General features: G+C 39.0%; 1 protein-coding gene across 2 annotated transcripts in view; it reads left to right on the plus strand.

Moving 5' to 3' along the window:
* Positions 1-13,379, plus strand: part of LOC102218719 (disintegrin and metalloproteinase domain-containing protein 33-like) — a 148,617-nt gene that overhangs the window by 115,255 nt on the left and 19,983 nt on the right. For both annotated transcript variants that reach the window (XM_023345624.1, XM_023345625.1), the window contains exons 8-14: positions 597-668; positions 1,334-1,500; positions 5,804-5,888; positions 7,884-8,026; positions 8,350-8,527; positions 11,774-11,863; positions 13,018-13,213. In XM_023345624.1, the coding sequence (XP_023201392.1) occupies positions 597-668; positions 1,334-1,500; positions 5,804-5,888; positions 7,884-8,026; positions 8,350-8,527; positions 11,774-11,863; positions 13,018-13,213 (931 nt within the window). The remainder of the gene's footprint in view (positions 1-596; positions 669-1,333; positions 1,501-5,803; positions 5,889-7,883; positions 8,027-8,349; positions 8,528-11,773; positions 11,864-13,017; positions 13,214-13,379) is intronic.

Genomic DNA, 13,379 nt, shown 5'->3' on the forward strand with positions numbered 1-13,379 from the left:
GACATACTGAAAAATTTTGTGGTGTAAACTACTCAGTGATGCATTCATTATATGTCACACATAGGCAACATCATTACAGAAATAAAGCAGTGATTAAATAAAAACAAACTTAATCTTATGATTCCCTACAAACCTGCACCTGTGAGAATTCACTCACCGCATCATGCTGAATGCTTGAGATGCTCAGACTGATTATTTATTCTGATTTATTCAGCTGATTATGTTCTGACTCTGGGAACTCAGACTGTTTATAGGTGACTAAACTTTTTCTTAAGCCTGGCAGATTTGGTGTTTTATAAAATGCATGTGAAACACTTTAAAAAAGGATCAGAAACACAAATACAAAGAATTAGTTTTATGTCTTTCTACAATGTCCCATAAAAAAGGTGTTCCTCTTCTCAGTCTCACTTTTGGAGGGTTTTGGATTAGGGTTAGTGAAACATATTTCTTTGACTTCAACAGTTAAATAACAAAGATTAAGTCTTAGGTTGTCATTGAGGGTTTGGGTTGTGATTTTACAGGACATTAGTTTGTGTAAAGAACAGTGGAGTCTCTTTGAGTCATAACACTAATACTATCTATTCTCACTATTGCAGTTCAAACGACAGGACAGGAACTATGAAAAGACCAAGGCAAGGATAATGGAAATTGCCAATTATGTGGATAAGGTAAGTTTGCTGGGATAATGTGCAGCTGTCTGCCACTCTCTGCAGAGGATTTGATAAGCTAATAGAATAGTCTCCTCCATTTCTTAACACCACACATTGCCACTGTACCGTTCTTTACCTGTTATCTTTTATAGTCCATGTGCACAATCGGTAATTGAGAAGTTAAAACAAATATTTACTCTTCCATGAAGTCTCATTGGGATTTAATCAGGCGTGTCCCTCAACAGCATTCTGGAGGAGATCAAGGAGAAAGCCTTGCGTGACCAGACTCTCTTATAGGAGCTTAAGGGAAGACTGTGAATTGAACATGTGTGTGTATGTGTGTTTTAGCATTTATCAACTTGTAAGGCAGATTTTTCAGTAAATGCTACATTGTGAGGATCCACTTCTTTTTATGGGGTCCAAAGCCCAGGGCTCAATTAAAGAAGTGCTGTTTTATGGGTTATGTTTAGGATTGGGGTGTGAATTGAGTTTAGGCTAGGTTTGTAGTGGTAACGCTTAGGATTATGGTGAAGGCCATGGTTAAGCTATAGAAATGCATAAGAAATGAATGGAAGTCAATGCAAAGTCCTTGTGAAGATAGAAAGACATGCGGGTGTGTGTGTGGCTGTGTGTGTGTGTGTGTACTGTTGGATACTTACTGGTGGTTTTGTGTGTCTGTTTAGTTCTACAGGGCTCTAAACATCCGTGTGCCTCTCATTGGCCTGGAGGTTTGGACTGACAGAGATCAGTGTATCATCTCAGAAGAACCAAACGCCACCCTCTGGTCTTTCCTCCAGTGGAGGCAAAAGCTGAAATCTCGTAAAAAGCACGACAACGCCCAGCTGCTGACGTAAGAGACACAAAGTTACTCCTCAGCTTCAGCAGCCTTGAAACGAGGGAGGACATGATGGAGCCCTTGCTAAAAATACACAAACACACACTGTTACTGAAGTTGATCTAAGGAGTAAGACACAAGGAGTGATGCACGCAGAATCTAATCTCACTCTAGCAAATCTAATGTTAATTTGCTCCAAATTGAAATGAAAATGATTTGATTTTCTCTACTCACAGATAAACTGATTATGTCAGTTATTTAAAGGTTTCGACTGCAAAGCTCAATCTTCCAATTTAGCTCTACTTTTAATAACTATTTCATTTCATGAGCAAACTGTGAGAATTTGGTTTTGCTGTGTGTTAATTTAGTTTCTTGTCTGCCCTGATTGCTCCCAGCTGTGTCTTTTGTTCCCTGATTTCCTTTTGTGTATTTAATCCCAACTGTATCTGTGTTTCCCCTTCGGATTCTTATCTTAGCTGTCTTACGTCGTGTCTTGTTAAGTTTTCCAGTGCTACCAGTGTCTGAGTTTCTAGCTACAGTGCTCACCTGAGCTGCCTGGACTTTTGTACTCTCTGGCTATTTTCGTTAAATTATCATACTCAGTTGCTGCTTCCATGTGGCACCCAAGTGTTAGTATTGAGCTAAGTAAACCTGAAGCAGAATACGACAGCAATGCCACCTGGTTAAAATGAGAGCTACCCTTTTCATTCCTCCGATTACCTTGATGGTACACTGCTCAACTAATAGGGAACACTTGTGCCAGCCAACGTGAGCATCTCCAGCGGGCCGTGCTTGGTAACGCCACCCTCAAAGGCCAAACACAAAAAGTCAGAAAAACGTGCAATACAGCAAACCAAAAATAAACCCAAAATAAATATAACAGCAAATGTGAATAACTTCAAAATACTACAGCAAAACAAATTCAAAACAGCAAATATTAAGAAAACATGAAAATAACTCAAAAAAGAGGCCACATTGGCCTCTTTTTTTTCTATCTCTCTGCTTTTGGGTCCAAACCTCTACAGCCACAAATCATGGCACAAATAATTATCTACTGATGGGAGAACATACTTATTCAGGATATTCTGGTCAATTAAGTTTGTTTTTTGATACATACACCGTGTTTCAAATTATTATGCAAGTGATATTTTCTCAGATTTTCTTAAATGGTCAATGCAAATGATGGTCTGTATAATTTTCAAGTCATGAACTATTACAGTATAAATCAAATTTTACTGAACAAAGCTTCCCATGAGAACAGTATTTTTTTCAAAAATAAAAAACTCAAAATGCACTGTTCCAAATTATTATGTACAGCAGATTTTCTAAACATTTTATGGATTATAAAAGAACTGTAAACGGTCATTCCTTGAATGTGCAGCATTAAGTGTTCACATGTACTAAAATCAAAAGCTATTTAAATCAAAAACATCTTAATAGACCGAGTTACAACATAGGACCCCTTCTTTGATATCACCTGCACAATTCTTGCATCCATTGAACTTGTGAGTTTGTGGATAGTTTCTGCTTGAATTTCTTTGCAGGATGTCAGAATATCTTCCCAGAGCTGCTGTTTTGATATGAACTGCATTCCACCCTCAGATCTTCTGCTTGAGGATACTCCAAAGGTTCTCAATAGGGTTGAGGTCAGAGGAGGATGGTGACCACACCATGAGTTTCTCCCCTTTTATGCCCATAGCAGCCAATGACACAGTGGTATTGCTTGCAACATGAGATGGTGCATTGTCATCCATGAAGATGATTTTGCTATGGAAGGTATGGCTCTTTGTTTTGAACTATGAAAGAAAGTAATCGGTCAGAAAGTCTATATACTTTGCTGAGGTCATTTTCACACCTTTGGGGACTCTGAAGGGGCCGACCAGCTCTCTCCCCATGATTTCGGCCCAAAAAATGACTCCACCACCTCCTTGCTGACGTCACAGCCGTGTTGGGACGTGGTGGCCATCCACCACCAATCTGGACCATCCAGGGTTGCACAGTAGTCATCAGTGAACAAGTCTGTTAGAAAATTAATCTTCATGTACGGCTGGGCCCACTGCGACCGTTTCTGCTTGTGAGCACTGGTTAATTTTTAAAGCATAACTCGTTAGACTCCATTGTTTATTTCTCCATCGTCCAATCATTATGATCTATAAGCAGCCTTTTTTAGAACCGACTTGGCTGTATACATGGAAATACACATCCACAAACTATCTTTCCAGGTTTTAGAAATCCACACCTCCTCACCCAGCTTCAGCATTCTCGGCAGTGTTGACCCCGCAGGGTGAGATTTCTTTCTACAGCTGCAGGATGCATCCTCCTTGGATTGCTCTTCAACAGTGAGAAGCTGTCGGGGTTAAATAACTTGCTGGGAGATTAAACATATTCTCCCCGTTAGTGCCAGTGTGAGACACTGACCTATGTGGGTTGTATTCATATGATGTTTTTGCCAAGCGCTGTTAGCTACAAGACAAGTTGTTCCTTAGTCTGAGTTGACTGCTTCTAAACTGTCAAAGGCTGAAATATAGAAAAAGTTCATATTGGTGCGTCACCTGTTGAGTCAGCAGCGGCACCTATTACGAAACTCTTATTTTTTGGTCATAGTATTGTAAATTCTGTTCCTAAAATGAAGCTTTATCATATCAACTAAAATACTGTAATGATGAAGGTAGGACAACTGTATGAGTAAATACATCAATTGACAGATGTCAAAATCAGTCAATTTAATGAAGTGAGGACTTTTAGTTTTAAAGGGAATGACTATTCAACATTAATTAGTGTAGTTGATTTTGACTGACATAAGATGTATAATACATAAGAATAAATGATATAAAACAGCAAATAATTGTATGGAAGCAGTTATTGTGGGACCTAAACATGTTGCAGTTTGTTAGGAGGAATGAGGTTTAACAGAGTTATGAGAGTTTTAATTTGATTAGAAAAATGCACCTAAGCAATATAGAAAGAAAACATAATAAGCTCCTCCAAATAAATAATTCTCAGGAAAACAATGTCTGACATGGTTCTATGGGTCGGAGGTGACTGGTGCCAGTTTTGTTTGAATAGCTTGTTGTCTAACAAAATGACTTCACAATTTGAAAACCTGCTTTTTGTTTTTACTCATTTTGTATTTTATATACAGTATGTAGATATGAATGTGTGAGGATTTGCTGCTGCATCTCAAATTGTTGTAAAGGACAATAAGGGAGGGACAGTGGCAGAGTGAGACATTATCTTAGATGATGATGATGTCTGTCTTAAAGACAGGAGCTGACATGAGAAAGAAGGATCACTTCCTGAGTGCTGCATCTTTCCCTCCACGCTGACAGGCTGGAGTTTTTACAGGCTGCATAAACACACCAGAGAGGAAGAACTGTAATGTAAAGTTCCAAAAAGGACAGAGTCTGTGACAGCTGCCTGTGCCTGCTACCTCCTGCTACTGAGACACAGACACTACTTTACTGGATTCCATCCACGGATTCATGGAGCTTCCACTGCTGCCACTTGGAAAACATTCAATTTAAAGCTTTGCATTAGGATTTTTAACATTCTCCACCCAACCAGACCACAGGCATTTTCAGAAGTGTTCAATAAAACCTTCATTTCTCTTCCTTCACAAAAATGACAAAAAAGTCCATATGGGAGGTGGAATTCTGGAAGGGAGGCTTTACAATTCGGCAGTAAGAGCTACTATCATTTATGATTAAGGTCTAAAAAGCAGAAAAAGGCTTATATTCAAAAACTAAAATGATAATACTATGAAAACCACTATTAAATAATTTAATCTATACAGTTTTAGGAATACTGTAGGTGTTTTTAATAATCTTGGTTTTATTCTAAAAGCCACAGGAAACAGCTGAAATGGTGCGTTTTTATCATTGTAGAAGTTTTCTCCACTAAAAGCACCAATCTGTCATTTCTCAGTACATCAGCCACCTCAGGAGGAGCTGACTGGTGAAATAAAATCCGCCTCCTGGATTAATTATCAGGATTGTTCCTCTACTAGAAATGAGAGTTCAATTTGACTCCACATAAACCTGTCAGCTTCAGGTCTCATAATTTTATATTTTCTGAGATCATAAAGTGACAGATTAGAAAAAGTTGATCAGGAATTTTTAGGTGTTTTAACACACTTTGATGTGTAAGCTGTTAACAGTCAGCAGCTGTATAGATCCCTCATAGCGGAGGGATACTAAAAAAGTATCCCTTTAACAGACCTGACATGTTTCTGCGGTTGCATTTACAATCAATACACAGCCAAATAGGGCAGGAGATTAAAACGCGATGTGATTTTCCTCTGTGTGTGTGTGTGTAATAGCGGCGTGATTTTCAAGGGGACAACAATCGGGATGGCGCCACTGGAAGGAATGTGCAGCCTAGAAAACTCAGGAGGCATCACTGTGGTATGTGGCAAGACATTTTCCTTCTTGTTGCATTTTTACTGTCTTAGCTGGAGTTCTGTTGACTGCTGCTGCTGTTGGTCTAGCTCAGAGCTCCACATTATCCACATTTTGCTTCAGGTTTTTCTTCACAGTAAAGATCCAATTAAGTGATTACAGTAAAGACTCAAGTTCCAGGTCCAACAGTAAAAAGGTCAAAACTGATCTAGAGCCTGTTGTATTTATGGTGAGCAAATTCTACTCCATGATGTGAAAAATTCAGAATTCATTCTGTGGTTCTGATGAGCAAAGTGTAGGCAGCTGGGCCCAGTTTTCTGCTGTTAGTACTGGTTCTATACTGGTGCTATACTGGTACTGGACTGGTGCTGGTGGTGATGGGACTGAGGACATCACAAATGCCTCCACACAGCCTGTGAATACAATGCAGCTTACCAGCAGGACTTGATGCCCAATTAAATTTTTTTCTAAAATCTACTGCTAATTAAATGTGACTACTGTATGAATAGTGTATGACCTCAAAGCGACCTTCGTGCACAGAAGAAGACGGTAGACATCACACAGCGCTCTGTTTACAGCAGTAGTAATGGATGGAGCGGTTTCTAGATGGATTTTAAAGTTCTTCTGCAATGACGTGGCTGTATGGTCGCAAGATCATAAGACGATGGAAGCTGATAAAACAAAAGCACAGCTACAAGCGGTGGCTTTTTGTGGTGCATTGACTGCAACTTATGTAGAGAAGTCAGTTTGAATGATAATAGAATGGCATTATAATTTCAGCCTTTGGCTTCTTCTGGTGCAGGATTATGATGCTTGTTTCATTCAGTACTGTAAATGTAGCCTGAATGTAGCGTAAAGCACTTTGGAATTTACTGTATTTTATCTTTATTGGTCCAATTTTCCACATTCCTTTTTGCTTGTTCTGGTCACTCTATTCTTGTTTTTATCCTGTCTTTGATTAAGTTGACTAAAGTTGTACATAATCAGTACAACTTTAGTTAGTTCATAGCTTCCTAACGGCAGCCAGACAGGTTTGTGGAGTAGATATAGGTATAAAAATGTTGGTCAAAAGTATGACTCAGATGTCAAAAACAAAGTACATCTTATTTTAGTTCTAAGGCTTTCATAAATCAGAACATGATAAAAGAGATGTGGTTGTTAGCAAGTCCTGAGAATTTTAAATCTAACTTCAGGTAAAAACACAGTTTCTACATTTTGCTGTAATTTATTAAATAAATGCAAAATGGAGAAGCTGTTTATGAAAAACAGTAAAATCTTTGGGTTTGAGAGGTCACTCACACACTTTGCACTGGTTCATGAGAAACTGGAAATCACATGGGGACAAGTTCCACTTGTGATTTTTGACACCATAAGCAAATTGGGTAGAATGGTGCACTTTTGCTCAGTAATGAGATAAATTTATTATAAAATCTTTTATGAAATGAAAGGACTGGATGTAACCAACCAGTCACAGAAAATCTTTCTCCATCTTCTCTGTTATGTGGGTTTTTCCCAGCCAGGCCTTCTCTTTGCAGCATGTCAGTATCCACTCTGCAGCAGCGCTCAGCTCGTTCAGCTGGATGTGTCTATAAGTTGTCAGAGAGATCGATAGCTTTTCCAAGCATGATTAGTTTCTAATAAGCTGTGATCTGTCCTGTGGGCAGCAGCAGCCTGTGGAATCCAGATCTGCTGTTTCTAACAAGCACATCTTCACACACACTTCACACTCACCCTTTTTATTGTATTTGAAAGAGCCACAAGACTGTTATTTTAAATTTCTTAAAATATCATGAAGTGATTGAGACAAAAAAATTGATTGGTAAATCCCCCCAAATATCTCCTAAATGTTCCAATGAGTTATATTGCTGGTGTTTTCTCAAGCAAAGGTTTAAAAACATATAATGCACAACATAATCAGTACAACTTTAGTTAGTGTTTGCATTGAGCCAAAGTACCTGCAGTAACACCTTGGATATAGTTACCTCTGACTGCCTTCCACAGGACCACTCAGACCTGCCGATCGGCGCAGCGGCTACCATGGCCCACGAGATTGGCCACAACGTGGGCATGAGCCACGACCATGACGGCTGCTGCGTGGAGGCCAGCTCGGAACAGGGGGGCTGCGTCATGGCTGCCGCCACTGGGTGAGTGCCAGGCCCTGCATCATAAACATGAACTTGGTCATATCTTCTCTTAAAACAAATCAGGAAGTTATTCATAATTTATCCACTGTTAAATTGGCTACACAAAGTCTGTTATTTAATTAACTTCTATATTTTTATCAGAAGGATTTTGATCTTGCTTAATTAGAACAGAGACACTGTAAATATTCTGGCTAACAATTGTTTATTATTTTCTTGTTTAATTAGTTTTACTACATGTAGCTTTTATCTAAACACCATACATAAAAATAGTTTTTTATGTTGCTTCATTACCATTAAATGATTTTATTGATTCCAAATTCCAGACATCCTTTCCCTCGAGTCTTCAGCCGCTGCAGCAAACGGGACCTGGACAGCTACTTCCAGAAGGGGGGGGGCATGTGCCTCTATAACATGCCCAACATGAAGGATTTGGTGGGAGGCAAGAAGTGTGGCAATGGTTTTGTGGAGGAAGGAGAAGAGTGTGATTGTGGGGAGCCTGATGTGAGTACCTTGGCTGGAATTATTTAAGGCACAGAACTTTCATACGTTGAATGCGCATGAACCGCCTTTACCTTTGTATGTGTAGCTTTTTCCTCCAAGCATTTAGTGTCCATGTGCGATGACTTCTGATATTGACCTTTTGCAGCTAGGTCACCTCATTATGTTGAGGCACCATGATGGACATTGAAAGTGAGGGACAGGAGTATTGAACTGTGATTGTTTTCCCAGGTTGTTTTCACCAGTATAGCCATGGCTTCTACTTGCTTATGTTGAGTTAGCTTGTCCGTGGAAGCAGCACAGCTAGCTAGGGCTCATACACAGATATTTACAAAATTTGTAAATGGTTAGCTTAGAAACCAAACCATACCTTCTCTCCCCTGACATATTTGTTGATTTGATGAAGTCGCTGACTTTGCCTAAATTCATGGGACATGATTTCTACCACTGTGTCATGAACACAGTGATAGAAATCACTACCACTGTGTTGCTCTAGTGAAAGCAATTCCGCTTTCATTAGGGCAGACTTAAAGTCTAGATGCTATGCCATTTTTTTTCATATATGCTAGGACACATGATAGTGGGTATTTTCTCCATGGTTACTAATGATTAGACTCGTACCTTCTCCATACTGCAATATTTGATTTCATCTTGCTCATGAAGTACATGAACGTTAGTCTTCTTATTTTGTGAAAAGTGTTGGCTGCTAATCTGAATAAACTGAAGACTGACAGTCCTTGTGACTGACAGCTTCTATCCATCTGCTATCCATGGTTTTAACCTCCCAGACTTTGTTGTAATCTGTAAAGCTGGTCTTGACTGAAGGTCTGTGAAATGGTCTCTTTGTGGTTTTAGGTGTTAAAAAACCTCTAAGCTCTCTGGACAAAGCAGTTCTTATCATAAAAACTGTTTAATCCCATATCTGAAGCCCAAACAATAAAAAATATAACAGGTTTATATTGAGATGACAGGATTTATTGCTGTAATGAGGTGATTCCCGTGGACACAGGCTAGCTCAAGTGTTGGAGCAACAGGAGGAACTTCTCCTCCCTAAGCCTCACATGAACCTCTTCAACTCAGAAAATAAACCTTTCACAAATTCCTCTGTAATTAATCATTTGTACATTAAGCATCCCAGCAGTGCAACACAGCTGAAAGTTTCCTGATATCAGAATGAATGTTTGTGCTGGGTAAAGCCAGAGGTTAAGTAAACCTGCTATGGTTTGTGCAAAGATGGGCAAATTGAAATGGAGGAAGCAAATTGTTAGCTGCCAGCAGCAGCACCAGTGCTGATGAGTGTTTGTTATGACTCCCTCTCAGAGCAGAGCTGACAGTCAGGATCACAGCGCTGACAAGCCACCTGTTCTTAGCATTGCAAATGAGACGAGCTGCAGAGCATGGTTTAATGATCCAACATGCACTGAAGGGAGTTTCACACTTGAAACAAGATTCCTGTTTTTTTCAGAAAACTAGTTACAATCTGTTTTGTAAATCAAAGTACCTCTAACCATAAATATTTAATCATAAAGCTAAAGGTTTTATTTGTACTAAACGTTAGGCCGATTTCTTTTTTTTTTTTTTTTTTTCACAAGTCCACCATTGCTGTTCTTGTCTTTCTCAAACGAATTATAGAAAATAAAGGAGTGATTTTTGTTGGGGATTTTTGCGTTGGCCCATAATCTTTCCTCCTTATTTCCTGCTGGTATAATTGGCTTTTCTTCTTCTTGCTTGAGTCAACTCTGAGCTTTGTTTTGAGCACAACCGTGACTCTCCTTAGGGCACCATGGCAACTGGAGATGGTGTCTTTTGTGTATGCTGTCTGACACGAGAGCGGCAACAAAGGCAGCTCTCTGGATGTTTTGTTTTTGTGCTTTTCCCTCCAACATCTGTTGAAACGGGGACTTGTCAGTCACAGCTGTCAAGTCTGTGGAACTGGCTCTCTCATCTGTTGGTGTTTCTATTTAAATATTTGTAGTTGATATGTTGAATACTTTCCCATCACCTCTCCGACCATAAAGCTTCATGCAGAAGCATTTGAATCCAAGTCTTCCAGGAAAAATAAAAACAATGAACTTTGTGTGATTATAAGCAAAACTACGAACTTTAGCTGGACCCAGACACCAAGATGCATATCAATAATTAGGGGATTGTAGTATTCTAGACAATTAAAAAGCTTGTTACCAATTTTTTTTGCTGAAACGTTATTAAATACAGTGACAAAGACACTAAATTGGCAACAGTGGGGTGAATATTGTTAACTGCAAACATGCAGACATGACCTAGTTGGCGGGTCTGTCAGTTAAACTTCTCTCACTGCAGAGCATAAGGGGACAATTTATTACAAAGAGCATCATTAATTAAAAGGTGTAGTTTGTAATAATAATATGTGCTGGAACAAAAATACAATAGTTTATCATCAAACAACTTTTCAGTAAAGTCAGAGCATCATCCATTAGTAATTGGTACCTCCACAATGAAGTTCACCGCTGTTATCACTTTGCATCAAAGTGGCTTCATGTGAAAGGAAGCAACTGGTCAAAATGTTACAGCAGAAGTGTTTTCTGGATTCAAAATTTTCAAGATAAGCAGCCAGCGGGAGAACATAAGGTTTTATCAGTACAGAAACAACTCCTGTTTAGAAGTCTTCTACTACAAAGCCACACTGACTGAAATCCTGCCGGAAGTACAAGCAGAAGATTTCACTGATATTGTGTGGTCAGTTCTCAAATGGCAGTTGGAGAAAAACAAGTCAAGAGATCAGTTCTCAACAAGAAAAATGTCTGAGAATCAAGATTTGATTTATTTGTTAATAACTGGAGTGAATTATTGATGTTCTGAACAAATGGGTCAAACACTATAAATGTTGACTGTAAAAATGTCTAATTATTCTTCAGTAAACCATAGAAATACAAATACTGTTACTGCCAGTATCATAAATCAAAGAATGGGAAATTTCTGTGCTCAAATAAATAAGGTTTGCCATAATACTTTAACAGCAATAAATGAGTTCATTACAAAGCTCTTTTGAGCCTGACTTCATTTTGATTGGCTGCTTTAAAGATAGTCTTAAGATGTTATATAAAAATCAGAACAAATGAAGAATAAAGTTTTTACCATCCATAAATTTGTTTTAGAAAATAATTTTATGTATTAAAAAACAGACATGATATATACGGCTGCTTTGTATTGCTTACATACAAGGTGTTCAGTTTTGGGGGGTTTAATGTCGGTGTGTGTGATTATTTACAGGAATGCACCAACGACTGCTGTAATGCCAATAATTGTACACTCAGGGAGGGGGCTCAGTGTGCCCACGGAGTGTGCTGCCATGCATGTAAGGTAAGAAACATACAAAAACAAAGTTTGGAGAGAAATCCGCCTGCAGCTGGAGCTCTGTATCATTAGTTTGCTGTCAGTCTTCATGTCAGCGGATTGACACACTGCACCCATAACATGTCTGATCTTCTGTCACAGCATGGCTCATCACCTTCACATCACATGGGCACTTTTCATCTCAGCTCACATCTCCTTTTTAAAATGGAAGTCCTTGCATTTCACTGTAATACATAGATGATTGAAGCCAAATTCCTCTGAGCTCCAACCTGACTGAAGACGCAAAGTATTGAAGATGTCAGTAACAGAATGCAGTTTGCAGAAGAAAAGCCCTGTCTTCTCTCATTCTTTCTGTGGGAGTGCTGTCTTTTAATAATACTGTCTTTGTAACTCTGCAGGCTATGTGTTGTGTGACAAGTGTTATATCTTTGTACACACAGGTTATATATAAGGGGTTGTTTTTATTACTGTACTGTGTAAATTTCTAGATCAGACAGTCAGATTTCAGTAAGGGTAGAACCTGGAAAAGTAGATCATATATAATAAAACGTAAGTATAAATTTTTATCCAAAATGATTCTACGACTTTTCTAGTCTAGTCCCAGTTTTCTAGTCCACTTTTATCAAACTAAATCTGATTTCCATTTATAATCTATATTTCTCTGCCCTTCTTTTCTTAAAGAGAAATTATAAATGACAGAAAATATTTTTAAAAATTGCTTTTTAGCTTAACACTTCTGGGATGTGACCTGAATTCAAACTCCAACTAAATACAAGCTGTAAAACAAGTTAGCCCTTGACTGACTGACATCTCTCTGAGCTACAGTAGCCCAAGGACTGCAGTGTGTAAAACAAATCCAGATTTTCCAAAAATTAAATCTTCATAAACTGTAAATTTGATGAATTGATAAAATCAATTTATCGCATAAATAGTCTTTACTACTAGCATGAAGCCAGCTTTGACTAAAGCACATCTTTTGACCAAGATTCCTCGACCAAAAACAGAATATGGTGCAAAGTATGAATCAAACATAGTTTTGGTCCATATTTAACTTTTACCTTCAGGTTCATTAGTAACAGTTCTTCTCATTTCACCTGATGTATCACTTCAAACTGTGTCCTTCCCTCCCTCCTCCTTTCTCTGCTTGCTGTCTCTGCCAGTTGAAGCAGGCAGGCACCATGTGCAGAGGGCCAGCAGGGTCATGTGACCTCCCAGAGTACTGTACTGGGGCCTCTCCATACTGTCCTCCCAATGTCTACCTGCTTGACGGCTCCTCCTGCCAGTATGGAAAGGCCTACTGCTACAACGGCATGTGCCTCACCCATGAACAGCAGTGCCTGCAGCTCTGGGGTTACGGTAATGAAAACATTGTTACATCTCTGCACTGACTACACCTCAGCTTCTCAGTATATAAGCAATATGATGTTGTGCATGCCAAGACTTACAGTGTGTAGGCTGAGCATCGTCATCCTGGTGGTAGACAGATGGCCTGCTTGGTTTGTTAGTCAGCACATCAGCTTGT

The sequence above is a fragment of the Xiphophorus maculatus genome, chromosome 14, assembly GCF_002775205.1.
Source record: "Xiphophorus maculatus strain JP 163 A chromosome 14, X_maculatus-5.0-male, whole genome shotgun sequence".
NCBI lineage: Eukaryota > Metazoa > Chordata > Actinopteri > Cyprinodontiformes > Poeciliidae > Xiphophorus > Xiphophorus maculatus.